The sequence below is a fragment of the Trichechus manatus genome, unplaced genomic scaffold (genome assembly GCF_000243295.1).
Source record: "Trichechus manatus latirostris isolate Lorelei unplaced genomic scaffold, TriManLat1.0 scaffold00249, whole genome shotgun sequence".
Taxonomy (NCBI): Eukaryota; Metazoa; Chordata; class Mammalia; order Sirenia; family Trichechidae; genus Trichechus; species Trichechus manatus.
Genome location: NW_004444185.1, coordinates 2,243,025 through 2,267,550, shown reverse-complemented (window position 1 = coordinate 2,267,550; position 24,526 = coordinate 2,243,025). Strand labels below are relative to the sequence as shown.

The 24,526-nt window shown below is 35.6% G+C and overlaps 2 protein-coding genes across 4 annotated transcripts in view; one reads left to right on the top strand and one right to left on the bottom strand.

Annotated features, from left to right (window-relative positions):
- Window positions 1–24,526, top strand: part of PSMD1 (proteasome 26S subunit, non-ATPase 1) — a 108,403-nt gene that overhangs the window by 34,657 nt on the left and 49,220 nt on the right. The window lies entirely within an intron of this gene.
- On the bottom strand, window positions 1,368–23,192 carry HTR2B (5-hydroxytryptamine receptor 2B). The gene is made up of 3 exons (XM_004389505.2): window positions 18,323–23,192; window positions 8,586–8,786; window positions 1,368–4,538 (listed from the first exon to the last, which is right to left on the bottom strand). Exons 1-3 carry the CDS (start codon window positions 18,666–18,668, stop codon window positions 3,649–3,651), a joined length of 1,437 nt encoding a protein of 478 aa, XP_004389562.1. The 5' UTR covers window positions 18,669–23,192; the 3' UTR covers window positions 1,368–3,648.

Sequence of the window (24,526 nt, the reverse complement as noted above, 5' to 3'; positions counted from 1 at the left end):
CTGTGACTTAGGCTGTTACAGTATGAAACTAAATATTTGTCAGTGTATACATTTATACACTCACATTTTCAGATACGGATGGATCTGACAAGGTAAGAGAGAGATTCTTGGTGCAAGTATTTCTTAGACCATAAAAAATGATTTCTTGAATATAAAAACACTACATCATCATAGATCCTTAGAATTTGAAGGAACCCTAGCAGTCAACCAGTTGCCACCCAATGTGTGGATCATTTTTACGATGTCTCCAGTCACAATTTTATATCTTAATCTGATACATATTCTCTGTTTGCTGTTTTCTGTTTCTGCCTCAGCATCTTTGTGTTTGTTATGTTTTGAGTGTTGTGACTTTTCCTTGTCTTTTATTGTTCTTTTTCTAGACCTTTGTTTTTCCTTCTTCATCAATTAGCAATAATATGGAATAAAATGAATTTTTCTTTTCAAAATTGTTTAATAATTTAAAAATAGAGTTTAGAAAGATACCGAGGCCTACAGTCATAAATAATCCCGATTTAGATAAATGAAGAGAAACTGGGCACCTTCATTGGCTTTGTTATGTTGTATTGCTTTGTTGCCACCAGAAGAATGCTAGCCAATTAGAGTGGCCCCTTGAAGTGCTCCCAAAGGCTCCAGTGAGGTAGGAAATTAATGTTGGATAACAGCTACACCTTTCTTCAGACCCTTCATATGTGGACAAATAGAGTTCTGGTGCTTTTAATTCATTTTGTCTTAAAAAGCTGCTGTCTCCTTAATCCAGTCACCTTTCCTTAAAAAGGAGCTCAGGCTCCATGCTGGGTAAAATACGCTTTATATCAAGTTGAAGGCATAGTAGACTCTGAAAATCCTTTTGAATTTGTAGGAAAAATATTTTGAAAGAGAAATAGAGTTGTTACAAAGCCTGATGATTTTCTTTTCTTCTTTAAATGCCTTATTACTTTCAGTGCCTGTACTTTATTTAAAAAGCATTGATACCTGCAAACTTCATGCTCTAAAAACATTTTAATTGCTGAGGTAAAAATGGATTTATTGTCAAACTTTCCTATCCATTCCTGGCTACTATTAGAAGAGTATGCAGCCCACTTCTTCTAATTCTTTCCTTATTGTTTTACTATTTGAGAAATTCTTTTGAAGACTTACAGTCTATTGCTTTTTTTTTTGGAAGTGAGACTATTAGAATCTCTTTATTACCACAGAGGTATTTAACTGCTGAGATGTGTGTGTGTGTGTGTGTGTGTGTGTGTGTGTGTGTGTGTGTGTGCTTTAGATGAAGGTTTACAGAGCAGATTAGTTTCTCATTAAACAGTTAATACACATATTGTTTTGTGACATTTGTTGCCAACCACACAACATGTCAACACTCTCCCCTTCTCGACCTTGGGGTTCCCCATTACCAGCTTTTCTGTCTCCTCCTGCCTTCTCGTCCTTGCCCCTCATCTGGTGTGCCCATTTAGTCTTGTTTTGTTTTATGGGCCGTAACTGCTGAGATTTGCTTTAGAATATAGATTTCTTCAAAGTGTTTTGAAAAGGGAAATACTAGTTCTATATCAAAGTGGTAAGAATTTTGTGCTGTTGTACATTTTCAGAACTAGTTGATATTGGAGTTGTATTTCATTTTCTAAAATCTTATAGAAATACTAGAATGCTCTCATTAATTATAGAAAGCTCTCTGCTAACTGTAAGCAAGGATTTTTTTTTTCCCCAGAAATTAAATGTAAATAGTTTGTCTATGTGTACTGTTTAAACACATACACATGTTTAGAGGCAGTACAGAGCATGTGGGAAGACAGTTCTTTGATCTAAATTGTCTGTGGATAGAACTTTGGCAGTGTAATTGCCAATACTAGTATTTAGATTTTCTGAAACATTTATGTATCCTTCAAATGAATAAAATACAGAAGTACTGTTAGAGTGATATCTGAAAACGCAACGATTTCATGTGTCTTGGCAGGAAGACTATAAATCTTAACATATGCCAAAACCATCGTATTAGAGACTAGAACCAAGAAAGAGAAGAATGGTTTATTTTATTTATTTTTTAGGAACATAAATTATTTTACCTCTTCTCTCAGATAATGCTTCTGAAAAAATCTTAGACTAGTCGGGAAAGGTGCCTGAAGCTTTGATGATTTAGGAATTAAATTTCCAAGTTATACTCTTCCAGGCAGATGATATAGAGCTCATATGAAAAGGTACAGATGAGGACCTGTCTAGAACCATGTTCTGGAAAAGGTTTCTGCTGTTGGGAGAACATATGCCCGGTTCTCTGATGCTGAGATTCTCCATAGCCAACACATTCCTTGAGGGAATTTTCCTAGACTGAGATGCCTGGAAGGGAATAGTTGAGTCATCAGTGTGGGTCAGTCTGAAAAGGAAAACCTAATGTATGGGCTGTTTTCACTTCAGACCCTCTCAGACCTACAGTTTTGTTTGCTGTTTATGAGAGTAGCATAAAAATAAAATATCACCAGTAAATAGATGAAAGTGGCTACCATTTGTTGAATGCCTACCATGTATTCATCCTCGTAAGAACCCTAAGAAATGTAGATGAGGAAACTGAGGCTCATAGAAGTTAAGTTCTTTCCTAAATTCAAACAGCTGTCTAGTAAGTGGCCCAGATTGGATTCATCCCCTGACCTAGCTGACTTCAGAGCCCATTTTCTCTCTACTATTCTTTCTTCATATTAAAAATCAAAATAAGTTTAGAACAAAATTAGGCTTAATGCCCGTATGTGTATAATGCAAGATGAAAGGGTGAATAAAAAATTTCTGTGCCAGAATTTCAACCAAGTCTTTGGGCAGGCATCTTCAGGCAGGTTAGACAAGAGTCCACAGGACCAAGGCAGCTACAGAAACAGGCAGGTTGGATCTCGGTTTTATGAGATCACTAAAGTTTAGGTCTCAGGATTGAGGTCCCATGCCTCCAGTGTACACATGTTCATTAATACCTTTAAGGTATTAAAATACCTGACAGTAATTTTATTTGCTTTTCCTCCTCCTTCTCCAGTAGCCTCACCACTGCAGAATAGATGCCTGGTATTAGCCATTTAACCACCAGTTCTAGTTCTAAGATCCTATTATTTTGTGTGATATCCACTACTGTCTTCCTACCCCTTCCATCAAGACAACTTCCTGATCAAAGGAAGATCATGTCTATATTTAACCAGGCCAAACTGTAAATGGCAATCTTAACTCACCTCCAGATGTGATCATTGTTTTATACATTTATTTTTAGTTCTTTGTTCATATCACTGTTATTTTGCACCATATCTTATGCTTTTTAGGCCTTGAAGAGAAGGCTGCTTATTTAATTTCATTCTTAGCACAGCTTTGCATTCAATTAGGAATTTAATAAATTCTTATGATGACTCTTTTTTTAAAGCTGATATTTATTGATGTATTTTATTGTATTTGAATACCTTGATATTTAACCAGAATGTCAGATTTTCATTTGCAGCTATATAAAATGATTTTTTTATCTAATAATTTTACCCAAATAAGGAAAATTGGATAATCTTAATATAACTCTTAAAGAGATGATTTGATATATGACATAAAATTCTTCTTTTATATAATTTTTGACACATTTACATGGCGGTTCATCTTCTTACTGATCGTTGTATTATTTAGATGCAAGCTGTGCCGGTTCTACTATACGTAACTGACTTGCTCTTCTGTTTTGTTACCTTCATTTTCGGTGAGAAGAAGTGTATCTAGTAGAATGACTGATGAAGACTGAATGGTTGAACTTCGGAGCCTCATTGGGCTCTGGTACATGACAGGATTAATCCCATTTCTCATTCCGTGTTTCATGAAAAATTTAGAGTTCTCTGTCATTGGACTCTGGAAGTAGATCTTGCTGGAGCATTTTCTAAGAGTTTTTACTGACTTTGTGGCCTGGTAATTGCAAGTGATGTATCGTCCAAATGCATCTCGAAATGTCTTGTTGAAGAGGGTATAGACCAAAGGGTTTACCCCTGAGGACACATAGCCTATCCACACAAATATCTCCAGGAGCTTAGTGAGGGTAGACTGATTGCAAGAATCACATAAAACTAAAGTTACATTTGTAATAAAAAAGGGGCACCACATAATCAAAAAGAGGGAAAAAACAATCCCTAGAACCTTTGAGGCTCTCTGTTCATTGGAAATGGTCTGCGCTGACTTTTTTCCAACTGTGGCCATCCTTCGTATAAATATGTCCTCACTTGAGTTGGGCATAGTTTTGTCCTTGAGAGAACCATTCAGCATTGCCACCTTTTCAGGTGATGAGCAAGGCATTTCATCTCTTTGGAAAACTGTGGACACAGTCAACCATGTTAGACGTTGAGGTGGCTTGTTTTTGACCAAGTGAGCTTTCTTCTGTAAAGCACGGATAGTGAGAAAGTAGGTGACAATCATGATCGCAAGAGGCGTGAAGAAGGCAGCCAGTGAGCCAAAGAGCATGAAGTTGCCGAAACGGTCCTTTGTCAGCGCACAAGTGATGTTTAGGTTACCCACATCAGCCTCTATACCTTTAATAGGGATTGGAATGGCAATGCCTAAGGAAGAGGTAACAAAATAAGTTGAGTCAGTTTTATGACATGATTCTTAGTTTAGGTCCTTTTAGAGTATGTCCTAGTAACTTTATGCTTGTTAGTGCATTGTAATTCCTGGTTCCCACAGTACAAAATTCTGTCAAAGTATTTGCAATGGAAGACCTGACAAATGGCATATAAGTAAGCAAATCTGCTATTTTTAAACAACAATATTGGTAAGTGATTTCAGCTTTATAAGTAAAGCTTTCCTAAAGCTATAGTATGTCCATGATATAGTAGGAAAGATCTTCATTTTTTTCTCCATTCCTTCATAATCTGTTTTTATGCTTCTTGTTCTTTCCTGAGTCAAGGAAAAGGAATTCAGAAAAGAAACTGCTTTTATCTTAGTAGCCAATCTAGTTGCCATAGAGAGACATCTGAGTACATTAATGACATCTTAATTCTGAATAGAGATCTGTTGACATTATTTTTTTGACATTTGTGAATGTCCCTTAATCCTTTCCTTTTGACTTCTTAGGGACAGCTAAGGGGTTCGTTGTTTTGTTTGTTTTTTTTAAATAAATGCTGTTTAAAAATTTGAGAGCATGTGAATTGTGAAATTTATTTTCAAGACTTAGAGTTTCTCTAGTAGATATGAAAACTATGTTCCTTAGGCTGATTTTCTAATACTTTAAATACCATAAACTAGGTATTTAAATATGCTTTTGCTTAGGGAAGTAGCTTATTAGAAAGACAAGCAAGACAGGAGTTCAGCCTGAATCTTTTCCTTTTGAAACAGTAAATATTTAAAAAGAAGTCTGAATTAAGTGATCTTTAGAAACCCCTGGCATTCTTGTCTCGTTTTATGAATCCAGAAGCACCCTATCATCTGCACAGCCTTTCTTGGTAGCTAAAAAGCCCTTCGCAAGACTGTTTTCCTCAAACCCTTTCTAATGGAGGCCACTGCTTCTTCTGCAGCACCAGAAAGATGGTTTTGTGTACTTGTTGCTCTCCACCAGGGATCAGCAAACTCAGCTCGCCAAACACAGCCCACGTTCTGTTTTTGTAAATAAAGTTGTATTGGAACACAGTCACACCTGTTTGTTAATGTATTGTCTACGACTCCTTTTGCTCTATCACAGCAGAAATGAGTGGTTGTGACAGAAACCATAACATGGCCTGCAAAGCCTAATGTATTTACTATCTTACCCTTTACGGAAATAGTTTGCCAGCTCCTGCTTTACACTGTTACTTCCAGGTCATCATTCCACTGTCCTTTGCCCCCTTTTTGAAGTGTATTTAATCTACTACACCACTCTCTTCTCCATCCAGGTCATCTACCAACCTCCAGGACATTTTCCATCTTCCTCAGTGGTTTCAGTACCTTACTATAGTCCTCCTCTCTACCTGCTCCATCATCTTCCATGACTTCATTGCATTGATGACAAACTTCTTACACCTTAGTTTTATATTTCTTGAACTTCTGAACTCTAATTATTATCATTTGCAGCCCTGAGGTCATCTATAAGTCCACTTAAAACTATCCCATACCAAAAATGATGGACTTTGGTATTTCCCTTTCTTATCTTGCTTCAGTGTTGTTGAACTTTTCTTTATTCTTATCTTGACCTCTAACTCCTCCTTCCTTCTTTGTTTTCAATTTCTATTAATTCCCCTTTGAGGCTCACATTATCTTCCTGTCCAGCTTGGTGGTCAATCACTTTATAAGTTTTCACTGGATACGTTTTATACTGTTAACTTACTCTTCTAGGTATTTCAGGGTAACCTTAAATACAGCAGAAGAAAGTGAGCTCTGTTTAGTACTTTGCAAGATTTAAAAAATCAGACTAACCTTATCGTCTATTTCTTTTACCAAGTTACTAAATTTTCCTGGTTAGTTTCACAAGACACAGTGTGATAAACTAGAAAGAGCTTTGAATTAGAGTGAGATCTCAGCCTGGGTGCTGAAGAACTGTGACGAGTCCTTGAGCCAGCTATTCAAAACCTCTAAATTTTTTTCTAATCTGAAAAAGAAGTAAATTTCTCAGATGGCTTTCAAATCTGTAAATCTGGAGTCTTTTGTTCTTTTCTCTCCTGCATAAACGTATCATTTTGTATTAGTATCATTTGTTTATATATTTGCTTTCCTTGAGTAAAAAGATTTTTTACACTCATTCATCTTTGTCCATCAGAGACACTCAATAAAAATGTGATGAATTTATAAATTAATGTTATCCAGCCTTAATCAAGGCACCTCTTCAGCCAACAGGCTGTTTACTTTATTGGCTTGATTGTATTTCACACTTTGAAATGTTTTCATTTTTCTTTAGGATTCTTTTCTCTTATTCTCCCCTGCCTCTGACACACACACACACACAAACCCCTACACCTACACACCTGCACACCTCACATCGTCTCTTTTTTCCCTCTTTCTCCTTGCAGTGAGGGTACTAAAAAGACATGGGTAAGTTGACATGAACTGCTGTGGTTTTCCTCCTCTCCACTTCAAAATTTGATCATTGTCACCCATCTTCTCCCCCGTCCCCTCCCCTAGACTTTTTTTTTTTTTTTTTTTGACCTCTTCTACTCTGTCAATCAGACCCTGCCTTCAAAACTGGCCTTTCTCACTGCTTATAAACCTCTCCATCCTGAGTAGACTTGCCCTTGACCCTACTGTCTTTCTAAGCCAGAATAGTAACACTCCTTGCTTTTACCTACAAGCTTCTCAAAAGAGGTTTCATTCTGATATCATTATTTCAGGAATATAAAGATTCAGTGTCTCGCTTTTTTGACAGTGTTCTTCCTGATTAGAGTGAAGTCAGGTCTTTTTCTTGCCCCAGCCTTCCTTTTAGCATTCCAGGTCTCTCTTGATTTTTTTCCTTTTTGATTTTATTTTTGGAAACCCTGGTAGTCTAGTGGTTAAGAGTTCGGCTGCTAACCAAAAGGTCAGCAGTTCAAATCCACCAGGTGCTTCTTGGAAATGCTGTGGGGCAGTTCTGCTTAGTCCTGTAGGGTCACTATGAGTTGGAATCAACTTGACGGCAGTGGGTTTTGTTTTTTTGGTTTTGATTTTATTTTACTAGGAAGAATTGAATCTGCTTGTCAGGCTGCTAATGATCATAGTAATTGTTGTGAATCTGTTTTTCTGATATTAACTTAGAGGTTTAAGTTATCGATTACACTGTACTTCATGCTGAGATACTCTATCATCGCATCTATTTTTGAGCATTGAAGATGGGCACTAGGACATAAAGCAATTTAGAGGAAATGTGATTTCTTTTTATAAATCATTTCTGAACATCAGTTTAACATGTTTGCATCTCCCTTACAACTTCTAGCTAAAGATTTTAAACACTTAAGCAGAAACTTAAATTCACTGTTTTTAGTCTGTACAGTTATGGAAATATAGGCTTCCAGGGTGAATTTGTGATCTTTGATAACTGCCTACAAAATGTATTATTTTGTTTTTCATTTTTCTCTTTTCCTGTTTATCTTCTCAGATTTAATTTAAGATGTGTTTTATTTCTTGTTACGTTAATGGAATCGTGGGATTCTGTATACTTGGTAGACCTTAATGATCTTCTCTTGACAAATATAAAGACCGCTTTCCTACATGTCAATATCAAAGCAGGAAGATGGCTCAGTACAGACTGTGCAGATTGTTCTTTTTGAGATCATCAACTTTTCTGCTTTGTCACACTTTTTGCTGACAGTGTGGTTTAGAAACTATATGATGGATGTAATGAAAGAACCTTGTGTTGGTACCTCAGTAGACTACCTTGACCTCAAGTGCTGAGTTTCATGGCCTACCAGACCTGGTGTTCTCCTAGGCAAATGGAACCATCAAACCAAAAAAACCAAACCCCTTGCCATTGAGTCGATTCTGACTCATAGCAACCCTATAGGACAGAGTAGAACTGCCTCATAGGGTTTCCAGGGAGCGGCGGGTGGATTTGAACTGCTGACCTTTTGGTTAGCAGCTGAGCTCTTAACCACTGTGCTACCAGGGCTCCAAAAATGAAACCAAGGGCTGTGTACACACCAGCACACAGCCTGACATTCCCCACATACCTGTTGAAATCAGCCACACCACTGTGATCTTGATGAATGCTGTAGCTCCGGAGTTATATTGATTGGCCTGGATTGGCTTTTTGATGGCTATGTAACGATCCACTGAGATGGCACAGAGATGCATGATGGATGCGGTAGAAAAGAGAACATCAAGAAATAACCAAGCAGGGCATAGGACAAGTGGGAGGGGCCACATTGGCTCTGAAAGAAAGAAAAACAAAACAGAAACATCTTCTCCTGAAAAATGGCAGTCTTCAGCCTGCAGTTCCTTTTTATTTTTCAATCTTTCTCATTATTTATCTGAAATTTTGTGACTTAACCTTCACGAGATGATGTTTAATTTTGGATAATGGGGACAGTAATATTAAATATTTCTGTAGATGGTACTTTTTTAATATGCTTTATTGTGCAGAGTAATTATAATCTTTTTTCTTTCTAAAACCAGCACCAGTTTAGCATAATTTTTAGCAGTATTTTGACTTTTCCTTTTTTGATCATTCCTTTTGTAATCTTTTAAAAATTTATATAACATTTCAACTGGAACGTAACCTTGCTATTCAAATAAAATTTATTTTTATATTGCTATTGTGTAGAAGAAATAAAACATTTTACCGTATAGGGGAAACAATATAATATGGTAAAAGAGTATTGGAATAGGAGTCTCAAGGAGGCCTGAGTTTTGGCTCTCTTTTAGCAATAACTAGCAACATGATCTTTGTTGCTGCAGACTCTCATTTGGTGAAATAAGTAAATGGAGTGATTTGAGTTTTCTTTTTGACAGGAGTCATTCTTGAATCAAGTTTGCAAAAGGAATGGCTTCAGCTTTTCTTGGGAAAAAAAATGAATTGTTACCCCTCCACATTCCATCATTCTCATCAAACACTGGAGATGTAATAAGCAACACAGACTTTTAGTTTAAAAAAGATCTCAGAATTAGACATCATGTTTAATTTATTTAACAAACTATAGATCACTTACTGGGTACCTCATACAGGCTTAAGCACTTTAAAAATATTAACCCTTTTTGTTTTAATCTTAGGTTTGAGTGTGATAGTGAATATTCTACATAGTTTTCCAACAAATTTACTTACACAGGTGTCTGTACATATGTGGGTGTAAATACATTATGTGTTACACATACACCCACTACCTAGTGTTTGCAGTTCCAAAAGAACTAAAATTCATTTCGGGGTTCTCCCTAGAATATTTCAATGAGGATCCATTTTACAAAACACACACAAGAAACTATGAAAGCAGATTATTTCTGTATAGAACAAATGTCATGCATAGGAGATAATATTTTAAGTCCCCTTTACTGTTTAAGGGGAGCCCTAGTGGCGCAGTGGTTAAGAGCTCGGCTGCTAACCAGAAGGTCAGCAGTTCAAGTCCACCAGCTGTTCCTTGGAAACCCTATGGGGCAGTTCTGCTCTGTCCTATAGGGTCACCGTGAGTCGGAATCAACTCGACAGCAGCAGGGTTACTGTTGAATTATTTAATTGTTGTGTGTCCACTGACAAAATTTAAACTACTTTTCTTGCTGCTTTTTGCAAGTGTACACCTGATCTTGACGTGTATAAAGTTAATGAAATAAAGGAAAGAGGACCAGGATAACCTATGTCTTAGGTTTATAGAGCACCAAGAGACCCTTCATTTGTGCACTGTTTAAATTCAGAAACCTGGGGGATAGAGTGAGGTTTGCTTACTGCCAGCATTCCAGGCCCAAGGAGTGGGGGGACACAAATTAGGGAACAACGGACTTGAATATGTTATTTTGAAGGATTGAGTAGAATTTCTGTGGAAAATATTTGGCTACTTCACGAAAAAGGTAGCAAGGCTGACAGCTTCACTTTTTGGTACGTCTTGTTTCCAGTGTTGCTATGTGGTATCCTTAATGGGAATATTAAAGTATTTCTTCTTTGGACCAAAAATAAATAAAATCTGTATGAGGTTTTATTTAAAAAGGATAAACGATTGCTTGGTACTTGGTTCCATGTTCGGCAGCTTCTTAAAAAGGAAGAAGAGCATCAGGGTGGAAGGAGTCATTCATATTTTGAAGTAAATTACTGTAATCAGACTTTTCCTATTTGTTGAATTTAGGGTGGGAGTAGGGGTGGAGGTGGTAAATTTTATAGATCCGTTGAACTGGAAAGGACCGTAGAGATTATATCACAGATTTTTCGGATGAGCAAAATTCAGGTACAGTTAAGTCTTTGAATATGGAGTGGGGAAATTTATTTATCAAAACTTAACTGTTAATTGAAAGTGTTCTTTGGAACCTTGTTGCTCGAAGTGTGGTCTTCAGATCAGCAAGGATTGGCATCACTTGGGTACTTGTTAGGAATACAGGCTCTCGGGCCTCCTCCCAGACTACTGAATCAGATTGCGTTTTAAAAAGATGCCCAGGTGATGTGTATAAACGTTAGCATTTGAGAAGTACTGCTTTCCAAGTATTGAAAGATGCACCTAGGTTTTCTGGTGAAGGATAGTTATCTTTAAACTCACCCAGAATGACTTGTAGAAAGGAACTTATGGGAGGCCTCTCAAAATAAAGAAATAAAGTACAGCAGAGAAACCTGTGTTTAGAGAGACTCTATATCCCTCTTAGCCATAACATTCAGTTCAGGTTTTCTGTTGGTTGGTGGAAAAGAACCCTGAACGTCAAAGGCAACAATGCATTCTTTGACCAAAGTTTAAAGGCAAACTAACAGTCTAAGCAGTGTGAAAACAACCTCATAGGATTTGAGAGTTTTGTTGTGAAAATTACTTGAAGTGGTGCTGCATTCTAAACTGAAGTTCTGGATTTAGAACTGTGATTAGGGAAATAGAAAAATACTCAAATCTAGAACTACAACCAGAGATTATGATTGTAGTTAAGTATTAAAAAGGCAAATAATTAATGTTTTGTATCTTAGGCTTCCTTTCTTTAAATGCATGTATGTTATCATTTTTTAAAATGGTTTGTTACTTAACGCTTACCTATGTAGCTATTCTAATTCATTAGGGTTATATTTTTGAAAATTACAGTCTGGAAAATTCCAGTCATAAATCTAGTAGGCATGAGCAGGAAGCCACCATAGAACTCTTCATAGAAAAAAGTACATGTCTTTGGAATTAGACTATCTGACCTACATACCCCTAGTTGTAGGCTAAGAGAGAAAGCTCTTTACTGCTGATTTAATTGAGTCTATGAAGTGTTGTTAGCTTCACTTTCCAGCAGAATGAATTTATTTTATAACTCCCAGTTTAGGGGCAGAAAGTAGGAATTAAAATTAATGCAAATCACTAGAATTTTATTAGTTCAGTCAGTGCCTTCTTCCTGTTAACAGTAGAAATATGGAGATGTGATACAGAATTTCTTTAAGCAAGATAGAGACCATGAGGCTGAGGTTTAGGATTAAAAAAAATGAATCTTTCTGATTAGCCTTTATGATTCTGAGTTTCATGAAATACTGGTAAATAGACTGTTTTTGTGAAACTAACATAAAAATACCAGACAATTGCATTAAATTAATAGAAATCTTTTGCACAAAGCAAAAAGAAAAAAAGACTTGTCTAATTGCCTGTTTCAGGTAATCTAAGAATTTATAAAATTAAAAAGTTACAAATATTCTGAATTTACAAAAGGACTTTTCTAGTCTAGATACTTTCAGTCTAAAATTGTCTTTTCAGTTAGTATTAATTTGATAGGCTCAAGGTCAGAGCAGTTTCTAATATTCAGAATAACTGAATAAATGTTAAGTTGATGTGGTAAGATACATTAACTATTCCAAAACTTTATGTATTATTTTTATTGGAGTTTAAAAAATTTTAATGATTTATAATTACATTTATTTGTTTTAATGTATTCTGTCCAGCTTGCTTCCTTAAGAACTTGGGACATTTTTTAAAATTTTAAGTAACGTAAAGTGGAAGAGTTACAGATTAAAATAAAAAGGAAGAAATAAGTATATCTAAGAGCCTGTTTAGGGAAAATCAATTATCAGGTACTTGAACTAAATTACTGCTATTCTGGGATTCTTAAGTTTGACTCTTTTATAAAAGCTAAGACAGAATGGTGGAAGCGTTTAGATTATACAGTATTTGTTATCATACAGAAAGAAAGCATACAAAAATTCTCTGAAAAACAAATACCATTTTCCACCTCTTTTCCCTATCCCAGATTTAACTCAGAGAGGAATTTAATTTCAGTAAGGTTTAAATAATGGCATTTCTGTGTATACCTAAAATAATACAGTTATTGAATATTATAGGAGTAAAACAAGTCTTAGGTAGGTCTTGACCTACAGCAGTTCATTATTTAATTAATTTCATATTAGTAGCACAAATATCTTGTTTAAAATGACTGTATTTGTGCTTTAAATACCACAATATATAAGGAATGATAGAATTGTCATTTCTACTTGTCTCCCATACAAGTCCCAACAACTTCATAGATGTGGGCCTGGGTCTGATATTGTCCTTAAAAAAGAAGTCTGATAATCATTTCAAAAGTTCACACAAGTATTGGTTGAGACCCAAGTATTCTATATCATTTAATATGAAATATATCTTTAACTGGAAAAACACTGGGTTCTCCTTTGTCACTGGGGAAAATTCTGTGACGCTTTTATTAGACGGAGTTATTTAAGAAACTGTAAACGTTGGCTCTGTATGCTAGGTATCACAGTTTTGGTTGTTATGATTTCTCCTTTGCATTTGAGAAAGCAGAATAATAGAGCTGAAGAGTGGGAATTCTGGAGTCAGTCTTCCTGGATTCAAATTGTGTTTCTGCCACTTATTTAGTAACCTTGGACAGATTATCCCCTCTGTTCCTCTGTGCTCCCTGTAAAATAAGGGTAATAATAATACCTACTTCATAGGGTTGCTTTGAGGATTAAATGCAGTAGTACACGTGAAACATTTAGAACAGTGTCTGGCATAGAGGAAACACTCAATAAATGTTAGTTCGTATCACTACTGTTGTTTGACAGAAACTAGCCAACTGGCCTACCATTAAGACACTCCTACTTAGAAACAATAAGCCATATCATCAGTATAAAATAGTGTTTGTCTTTCTGCCTGCTGTAGCAAGAGTGCATGTGTCCCATTGAACTTAAAGTGGTACTTGCAAAAGATAAAAGAAGTGGGATGAGAACATGTTTAACTCAGTGTAAATTTGAATTAAATTTGTTATGACAGTATGCCTTTTACAACCGTTGAATTAATTTTAACTATGCTATTTATTATACATGGAGCCCTGGTGGCACAGTGGTGAAGTGATACGGCTGCTAACCAAAAGGTCAGCAGTTAGAATCCACCAGCCACTCCTTGGAAACTCTATGGGGCAGTTCTGCTCTGTTTTATAGGGTCGCTAAGGGTCGAAATTACTCAACAGCAAGGGTATTTATTATATGCATATCACAGAAACATATATACCCTGTATACGCTGCCGTTTGGGCCATGCGTGTGTGTGTGTGTGTGCGCACGTGCGCGTGTGCGTGTGCGTGTGCGTGTGCGTGCAGAAACCTGTTTTTAACCAGATATTCGGTTTCTTGATGAGATTCATTTTATTTGAAACCAGCCTGCCCTTTGGACAAGATTTTAGTTTGGAAAGCCAAGTTCTGTTATCTGTTCAGAAAATAATTTGTATTGATCTGTAAATCTGGAGGAAAATTATTTCCCTTTTGAGGGTTTAAAAGACAATACTTTCAAAGCTGTTCCAAGAGGACTGTGCCTATAGAGTTTACTGAGATAAATAATTGATGAAAGTATTGGAGGAATTCAAATTCTAAATAGCTCTTATGTTCAAAAAGAACGTAGTTTTCAAATAACATTTTTTTAATCTCAGAGATTCTTCTTCTGTCTTTTATCTTCCAGAAAAAGGAGACATAGTTCAGGGCTAAATTATTAAAATGAAGCTTCTGTTTTTGTTTTGTTTTGCTGCTGCTGCTGTTCTTTATTCCACTGCATTTAAATATATGGGATACCCTGGGGTTAGATACCTTGTATGATAGTAATAGTTCAAATAATTTAATACTTAATAAAAATGCTTCCCTTTTTAAATTTCTGCTTTTCAAAAATAATTGCTTTCCTCCCTCTTTTCAGAATTGGGGTAGACGGCAGCATTTCACTGCATAAACGAATAACTGATTTATTTCTTTTACTGCTGTATATCTTTTTGATCTCTATTTAGACTAACATCTAAACCAAATCACATATTTAAATATATAACCCCTTCACATATTATAATAATAGCTGCCATTTGTCACTGCTGGGTCCTACTTGACAATCTCAAAGATGTCTGCAGTGTGAGATTAGCATACCCATTTTACAGACAAGGTGATAGAACTCAAACCTCTGTTTTTCTACACACCATCTTTCAATTGTACTACAAATACTGTTTCAACTTACAGATCATACTTTTCCCCTTTACATTTTTAATCATTTTTTTTAATGAGGTGAAGGGAGAAGGAAAGGAGAGAGAGAGAAAAGGAAAAATTTAGACACGTTTTCAAACTGTGAATGCCCTGTCTTTGTGTTATTGACATAGATTCTGTTTTTCTTTGCATTCTATTATTTCTCACCTAGGCTTTTTTAAGCCTTAATGTTGTAAAAGCGAGAGCTATAAAGTAAAGGTCGAGTCCTGTGCTCATAGAAAGAAGTGGCAGAAAAGTTGATAGAGAACTAACCATTCAAAAGACCGAGCTCTGCCAGAGTCATCATCATCTTTGTAAAACAGAAATTCAAATAATATATGATGAAATATACAAATCAATGGTTGATTAAAATATCCTCCAGTATAAGTGCACAGGGGCCGCTTTTTTTATTTCACTGCTCTTTTTTTTTTTTTTTGACTTAATTTTATTAGTACAGTGAATGAATCAATGAAGTTTCTGTTGTGTGTTACTTTCACTGTGTTTCTGTTAGGTAGATAAAATCACTCAAGTCGTTGTCGTTAGTTGCCGTGGAGTCAATACAGAGTGGGCACTTTTGTGTGTGTAGACCTCATCCATTCTGAAGATAATCCCTATAAAAAGAGAAAAATACTACTCCTGCTTTTTAAAGCTATCAGAAGTTCTTGTAGTTTAGAAGGTCTTATTATTTGTCCATGTGTGAAAGGCTATCAAAAAAATCTTAGTATTTGAAGTCAGGTCCCTATTTAGAATACATGCAGTTTCCAATTTATGCATGGAACCTTTGAAGCTTTTTAGAGGGCAGCATGTACTGTCTCATGAACTTCCTTATGGAAATACAATAAATGTTTTAAATAGTGAATTAATGAAATAATATTTCCAATAATGATTAAATTCCTAGATTAGTTTATGTTAAAAAAATTTTTTTTCCTACTAACCTCACATTACAGCATAAGTACTGATAGTAAAAGTGTTTGGGGCTATGAAAGATTTTATTTTATAAATAAAAATTAACATTTAAAAAAATAAAATACTGTTGAAAAATATGTATCGTAATTATTTAGGACATAAATGCTAAGACAGTCCATAGATTTTATATTAAAATATATTGAATTCTCTGCTTTTGTTGCTAAAAAATATTTTGAGCATCAAAACGTTAAATACAAACTTAGTTTTCAACTGCTAGATACTTACTGTTTTCCTGTAGACTACTTGGAATTATTTCTTACCTGTTTTTGTATTTTGTTTGTCAGCTCGTTTTAATGCCGTGGAACTTTGCCTTTTAAGATTCCTTGACTATTTAGCTGATCATTTAAGTATCTACCTGCAGGTAGTAGGTTTTTTATATTTATTGACTCATGGATTTTAAAGTTAAGATTGACTTCTACATAACTTATTCAATCTCATTTGTTCCATATAACATTAATTAAATTGTGTGATAGTAAAAGATAAGCATTTTAAAGTTTTCTGTGTGTCTAGCAAAGCACAGTTTAAAGATTGATTTTATACTTTAAACTGCTATGGTGTGTGTGGAGATTAGAGCTTGAATTACATGCTTATTTCCAAGGCTATGATCTTTACGGAAGCAGACTGCCACGTCTTTCTCCCAAGGAGCGGAGCGGCTGGTGGGTTCAAATTGCCAGCCTTTTGGGTTAGCAGCCCAGTGCTTAACCACTAAGCCACCAGGGCTCCTTATGATTGTTACCAAATATGCATAAATATTCCTACCGAATCATTTACTTTATTTCTTGTTAATTTAGAATTAAGGTTGTCCTTTAGAGTAAGATTTCTTCATTATTTCCCATGGCTACAATATGTAGCACTGGAAAGACAATATTAATGAGTAGCGATTCTGATTAAAGCAGTAGAACCATATTCATTATTGCCTGTCCTGCCACAGAATTTTCTTGATTTACTGTAAAGCCTGGGTAATGTTGAGTTAGAATGGGAAATTCAAACCAGTCTCCATCTGATTATATTTAGGGATGTAAGTACTTTAGTTTAGGTGGCTTTCTATTAGTACTTATAAAAATGTAACATTTTAAGCCTGGGTGTAACAGTTTGAATAGCAGTTTTTCTTTATCTTCTGTTAAGCATTTTCTTTACCTTCTAATAAGCATTCTAGTTAAGTTTTACTTTTATAACTTGAAATATTTTTATTCTTACCGTATAAATATAACTCTAAGAAGCCATATCTGCTATAAATAATCATTGTTCTTAAGCAATTAATGAATTGAAAATCAGTTTATGGTAAGCATTGAATAATTTAAATATCCTCTGAATGCTAGTTCTAAGGATCTAGGAGCCCTCATAATTCATCAACAGAATTATTTGTGTCTACCCAGATTCTGTAACTAGGTGTGATTATGCGTGAATCAGAAACTATTTATGTCTGTTCTAATATCATTATCTTTTTATTATACCTAAGATTTTAATATCAGACTACATTTTTTATTTCTGTAATAAATCAGAGTTTTGTGCGCTTACTAACTTCGAGATCTGATTCCTCATATACACACACACACACACACGTATATATATGAGGAGTATATATACGTCAGGAACGCAAACACACACACACAAAACAAACCCATTTCCATCGAATCAATTCCAACTCATAGCGACCCTATAGGACAGAGTAAAACTGCCCCATGGGGTTTCCAAGGAGTGGCTGGTGGATTCGAGCTGCCGACCTTTTGATTAGCAGCTGAGCCCTCAACCACTGCGCCACCAGGGCTCCATCAAGAACACAGACGGTCAGATATCATGAAGATTAAACAGATGGGTCATCTCGTGGGATGCTCTGAGCCAGACCCTTTCCTTCAGTAACTAAATGCAATTTTTTCTTCACATGACACGTGAGAATTGTGTTCAAGTCTAAAATACACAGACTCTAAAGAGATATGACAAGAACTTCATAGAACAATTCCAGTTTTAAATTGGGGCTACATGATTTCAAAGACCTCATCATTAATAATTAATCCAACACATACCTGTCACACATGTGTCCTAGATACTGTTTTGTCAAGAAAAGAATATATTGATAATGGGGAAAGGTTAAAATATAGGTCTATATTTCACTGTAATTGTTATCTTGGTTGATATTTTTAATGATTTCTTTCAATGACTGGGAGAGTAAAATTGTTTTCAAGAAATTATTTTTTATTCTTTAAAGCTAATTATCAACCATAGAAAATAATGAAACATGAGGAACTGTTCACTTACTGGATTTTTAAATAGTCCATCTTTTATTTCAAGGAAAATAGAGATTAAATGAATGGCTAGTTCTCTAATAGTATATCACAGTCCTGTGGTTTGATGGCAGGAACAAAGTGAAATACTTACCAAACATTATTGTCAAGAGAGCAATCGGCATCACAAACAATCCAACCAGTAAATCAGCCACTGCCAGGGATGTTAGAAAATAATTGGTAGCATACTGCAGCTTTTTCTCAAGTGAAACAGCCAGAATAACAAGGATGTTTCCACCAATTGTGGGTATTATCACCGTGAGGATCAGAAGAGCTGCCCAGCGCAGTTTATTTCCCTGTTCCTCACCAGTCTGTTTCATTTCCTCTGGTATTGATTCTGACTGTGATCCAGATCCGTTAGAAGACGTTAAGTGATCAAACGTGCTCTGCAGAATGTCCTCAGGAATTGTGCTTTGTTCAGACCTGTAAGAAAGAGCCATTCTCTGTTTTTCTGTGATTTGATCTGACTCCGAACAGCATGGTCAGTAGCTAGACTGGTCATCTGCTTTTTTAAGCCATTCTACCCATGCCAGACACTCAAAGCCAAGTTGACTCCTTACTTCAAAAAGAAAATTCAGGTCCTCAAAAATGAGACCATACGTGCATCTATCCATGTCTGTAGGTAGAGACTCAGATTTCGAAAGGCTTAGTAAAAAAAAAAAAAAAAAAAAAAAAGTGGCTTTGAAAAATAGGCAATTTATTAGTTTCTTCTTTTTTGTTTTTGCTGTAGCAGTAGAGTTGTGTTCGAACTTGAATACCAGAGATGTTCCCCTAGATACAAAGTATGTGGATTGTATTAATTTCTTTCTTTAATTTCAAAAAGCAGTAAAGGCACTTAAACTTACCCTCCCCCCTCAAAAGGTCTTCTGTGCATTTGTGACAATGCCGCCAATTCCCACAAAAATACTATGTTCCTAATAGGCCTCAGTTAAAGAAACTGGAAATACATTAATATTTTTCAGTGCTTATAGTAAAAATGTAGGAGTTTCTTGACCCTTGAATTTTTTTTTTTTAACCTTTAGTTTAGAAAATGTACAGAAGAATAGGAAAGTCAAAGCACTAAATAATTCCTTTTTTATGGCAGTCTGAATAGAACTTTCCGTACACACTGGCCATCCTCCTAGAAACCCTCCAAGCCCATCTAAGGTCTGAAAAAAGAAAAAAGATTTACCAGATAGGAATACTTATTTGTAGTTGGGTTTTATGTTAACAAGTTTATGTTAATGCTGATATAAATGCCATATTTATAAAGCATTTTAGAATTCTTTAGTTTGAGAGAAGGAAAAAAAATAGATAACAGTATTAGGATCCAAGTCATTGTTTTAGTGATTTCATCTTTCAAAGTATGTTTCTGCACCAGATACTTCCTGGATTTATCACTTTATGCCAAATTTGATGCATTTCATTTTTCTATGTATTTGTTTTAAGTAATAATTTTTCTTAACCTTCCAAGTTCCCGTGGGAAGGAAGAGAAGCTGAAAAGAAGATTAGACCATTTACTCATAACATTTACAAATCTCATATTTAAAGTTTCCCCTTTAGTATTAGTAAATTTTTCATTTTGGTTTCTGAACTACCGAATAGAAATGAAAGATTATGGTAGCAGAGTTCTTGGGGAAAACAAAAAGCTATAGGCTAACTCTATATTTGTTGAATACTTACCTCTTATTCGTGTGTTCCTTTCCCCGAACATATCATCCTATCTGTTCTGTAGACCTTTTGCGGCTGTGACTGAGTCCTCCTCCTGTTGACTTACTCTGAGCCTCCAGCACTGGTGCTTGAAAGCAGTGAAACAAATGTGTTGTATAGCTGTAAGCATGCCAAGGAGGTTATTTCCTCTTTGATACACTCATTTTTAAAGAGTAGCAGCATTCATTATTGTTTGTAAAACCACCAGTTAAGTGTGTTGAACCAGTTCGTGACTGTTATTGAAGTTACATTTTTAAGCACTCTCTGTGATATTTCGGGGACTATAATTAAAGCCTGTCATTTTAGCTTCAGATGGTTTTTGTTTGGGATTAACCCTGGGCTGTTTTTCCCGTTTGAGAAAAAAATCAGAGGTAGAGATTCTAGAGCTTGATTCTGCCCTGTGAGCCTTTATAGTGATTTCTAGAGTTCTGAGCTCTAGCAGTGAAACAAGATTCTTATCCAGCTCTTTTACCTTTGCTATGGAACACAATTAATTTGCTTTCTTTACATCCTTATATAGAAGAGCACAGAAAGGTCTGAATTCTACATGTATACGTAAGTTTTAGCAGGAGCTTTTTCGTTGCTCTTAAACAGATGGTCTCTGGGTTTGGGAGTTTATTGGCAGTTTTTAAAAATAGTTCACACTGAGTAAAATATTCAGTATGTAATGAAAATACATTTCTTCTTATTCAGAAAATTGTGTAAAAACCTTAACAGCTGAACTATCTAAGTTCTCTCTCAACCATAAGACTAGCTTAATATTAGTAACTTCAAGTTTTCCTTCTTAAAGGATCATCATAGATTGCTTACATTGTTTATTTTTTAATTGCTTCTACATCAGTGATGGCATTTGTGGCCTCCTCCCTTTTTTTTTTATTTGTTTCAAATTTATAATCCTTAACTTGTGTTGAAAATTATTGGAAAATACTTGATTCCATTCTGCTGAGCAGATAAGCTTTTGATTTGTTTTATACTTCAGATTTTATGCAGTACTTGCTGCTTTTTTGACTTAAAAATCACTGTTTTAGAAGAATGCAATCTATTGTACTTACTAAGAATTCTAGATGGAAAAATGGAATAATTACCAAGAACAACTAGATAGATTTTAATATGGCAGCATTTCTATTCAGAAATACGGAAATATTAAAAAATACTGCTTTGTTCTGAATCACAATTTGACTTCTGTGCCCTTGCAGGCCAGTAAGGGTCTGCAGAACAAATAATGATTGATTGAAAATGCCAGCACTGTTACAGCCAATGAAAAGACTTGTATGAAATAAGCCTTCCTTGATTTGTGGTTTTAGATAATTTTATAAAATGTTCATTGAGTATATTATAAAAATACCAATCTTGTTATAATGTCTTATCAATACTAAGCATTTTTCCTTAAAACTTTATCTTCTCTTGGCTTCAGAGACACCCCATCCTGGTTCTTTGTCTTTCTTATAGGATCTTTTCTGTTATTACATCCCTATGTTTAATCACTTTTTTTCCGTTAGAAGTCATTAAAGTTGGTGCTTGGATTTTCTTTTTTTTCTTCTTCTTTTAACTGGCATAATGGCTAAGGAACCATAACTAGCTAGAACAACCATTTATTTGGCAACCAGAAGTTATTGGAAATACAACCAAGAATCAGAAAGAAAGCAAAATAATAATAAATAAACGGGTAGATGAGCCTACATTTGCACATGGTGGTAAGTCTTAAATAGTACAAAAGCATATTCTGTGATAAATTAATTCTTGAGACAATTTTAACAAACATGTTTCCCTGCCTACTACAAATTAAAAAGTGGGCAAACACTTGGATGATAGCAGTGTGTCAACTGGGAGGAGAAAAAAAGGGCAGGAATTAAAAAGTATAGAAGTGTAGGTCTACTTAGAATAGAGCCCTGTAGTTGTCATTTAACTCAACTTTCCACACTTTATGTAGTATAATAATTGAGATAATGTTCATTCAACTGTGTTCTGGATGAGTGGAAAATGTGAAATGCATTTTTTTTTAAGATTTCCATCCAAAATGATTTTAAAAATAGGTAAAACTATGATTCTTATTGGTAGGATAGGATTTTAAATACCTGAAAGCTTCATTTATGTAGACTATCTTATTTCTTAAGAACTTCAGATAGATTTAATTCTTACTAAAGTTAATTTTAATTTGACCTAATTAGTGGTAGAGATCTTATTTTATCTCTGGTGCCTTTTTCATTTATTGAACAGATTCTATCTTTAACTTAAAAGGACAGTCTTATCTCTTTTATGAAGTCCCTGGGTGGTACAAACAATTAACACGCTTGGCTGCTAACCAAAAGTTTTGGAGGTTTGAGTCTATCCAGAGGCACCTTGGAAGAAAGTCCTGTTGATCTGCTTCTGGAAAATCAGCCATTGAAGATCCTGTGGGACATAGTTCTACTCTGACACAAGTGAGGTCGCTGTGAGTCAGAGTCGACTCATTGGCAACTGGTGACTGATCATCTCTTTTATAAGTCTGGCAAGACAGCTGAAATACCATTTCGGGAAATTCTTTACTTCTTTCATAATATCTGTCAGACACTAATTGTTCACTAAGGAATTTAAAATTATGCAAATTGTGTCCATTACATATTTATTCATTTGTGAAATATTTATGGAGTAGCTGTATGCTCATGGAGATAGAGTGATGACCAAGGTAAACATATTTTCTACTTCCATGTCTTACAGGGACGCAAACAGGTATATTGATAATTATAATACAGATATGTTAGAGCTAAGGCTAGGTTACTTGCACAGGGCCCTCAGGGCAGCTCAAATATTTCTCAGCTTTTTATTCAACCTTTTCATATTCATTCTCTGCCTGGCTGAGCAAGAGACAAAATTGTAAGAGTAGCTATTCCAGACTTAATCTGTTCTGCTCAGAATTTAACTCACTCTCCACTGATGACTGACTTACCTTCTTATTTAATGAAAGACTTAGACCATTCTGAGGCAAGCTCTGTTGCCTTTTATCTTCTTCCCCTCAGAATGTTTTTTCATACCACCTATCCTTCTTTGGGATCATATTGGCCATTCCCCTTTTCCGCAGCTGACTTCCATTTAGATTCTTGATCCCAACTCTTTACTATATACTCTACGGTCTTGCTGAATAGGATATCTTCTTTTTCCTTTGCACATAGAATCCATGCCTTGAATTTTCAATCCCTCAGCTCTAACTTCTTTCTTGCAGCATGCTCAGATTTCTGTTAGGTGCCGTCTAGTCGGCTCTGGCTCTTGGTGACCTTATGTATAACAGAACGAAACACTTCCCAGTCCTGCGCCATCCTCACAGTTGTTGTTATGCTGGAGCCCGCAGTTGCAGTCACTGTGTCAATCCATCTCATTGAGGGTCTTCCTCTTTTTCACTGACCCTGTACTTTACCAAGCGTGATGTCCTTCTCCAGGGACTGATCCTCCTGATAACACATCCAAAGAAAGAAAGGTTTCTAGTCAATGAGAAATAAAACCTTTCCTTACCCCTCAAGCTATTGTCATCTCTTTCCTTCATCACCAAACTTCTTTAAATAATTACGTGTCTTTTTCTTCCCACCCACACAGTTTATAATCCTTATAATCAGGATTTTGTCCCCAATATTATTTTAAAACAGCTCTTGGAAAATCACTGATTAACACCAGTTGTTGATTTTGTGTAATATTCAGCCCTGTTGACTAAGCATTTCTCCTTAAAACTTTACCTTCTCTTGGCTTCAGAAACACCCCAGCCTGGTTCTTTGTCTTTCTTAGGGAATCTTTTCTAACTTTTATCACATCCTTTAATATACAGATTCCCTCTGAGTTGCTGTCATCGATTGACTTCATCTTCCTCTTCGTTTTCTCCTTCCACTCACTCTTACAGTTTTCATCAACTTGTTGAAGAAACTGCCTAAAACTCTATTCCTAGCCAATGGCTGTGCTTCTCTGGTCATGAAATGGGACAAGCAACATACTAAAGGTCAGGAGACCTTACTTAATTTCTCTGAGCTTTAGTTTCTACATTTGTAAAAAGAAGGTATGGGTGTAGTGTTTCAGCTGGGCTTCAAATGACTTCCAAAGGTGAGGTAAAAGCCAGGAGCAAATGCATGTTCAGGACATATGTGAGGCACCAGAATGTGAAGTTTATTAAAGTGGATTAGGCAGTAGAGTTTAAAAGGGTCATATTGTGGTGATCTTGAAATGCTAAACTTTAAGTTGAATTTGATGGCATTTAGGGGTCACATAACTGTCTAAGCACAGAATTGGTCTGGCAGCAGTGTGTAAAATCACAGGGCAGGGAAGAGACGGAGACTGAGTGAGATGTGAATGAGGTGGTAACACTGGTACTGCAGAGGGGTACTTGGGTAACGCTTTTGTTGCCATGTCATGAAGGTAAATGCTCTCTGCAAGTACCAAAGAAGAGCAGAAGAATACACACAAGAAGGAAGAGGTACTTATACTATATCTGCTTTTGTCGAGAACAGAAGAAGCCATAGTACAACTATGTCATGGAATGGCACTGTCCTCTAATCAAAAGAATTCTTACACCTGGAATTACACTTGATGATCATAAAGGACCCAAATATCTTTGGTGTGGATTTGCTCAAGTCTGCAAGGCTGTGGTAAT

Bases quoted from the DNA above. Each gene is read 5' to 3' on its own strand.
- HTR2B (XM_004389505.2), bottom strand. From the start codon at position 18,668: ATGGCTCTTTCTTACAGGTCTGAACAAAGCACAATTCCTGAGGACATT. The intron at 8,787-18,322 runs GTAAGTATTTCA...TCTTTCTTTCAG, and splicing joins TCTCTTGACAATAATGTTTG to AGCCAATGTGGCCCCTCCCA. The intron at 4,539-8,585 runs GTATGTGGGGAA...CCTCTTCCTTAG, and splicing joins GGTGTGGCTGATTTCAACAG to GCATTGCCATTCCAATCCCT.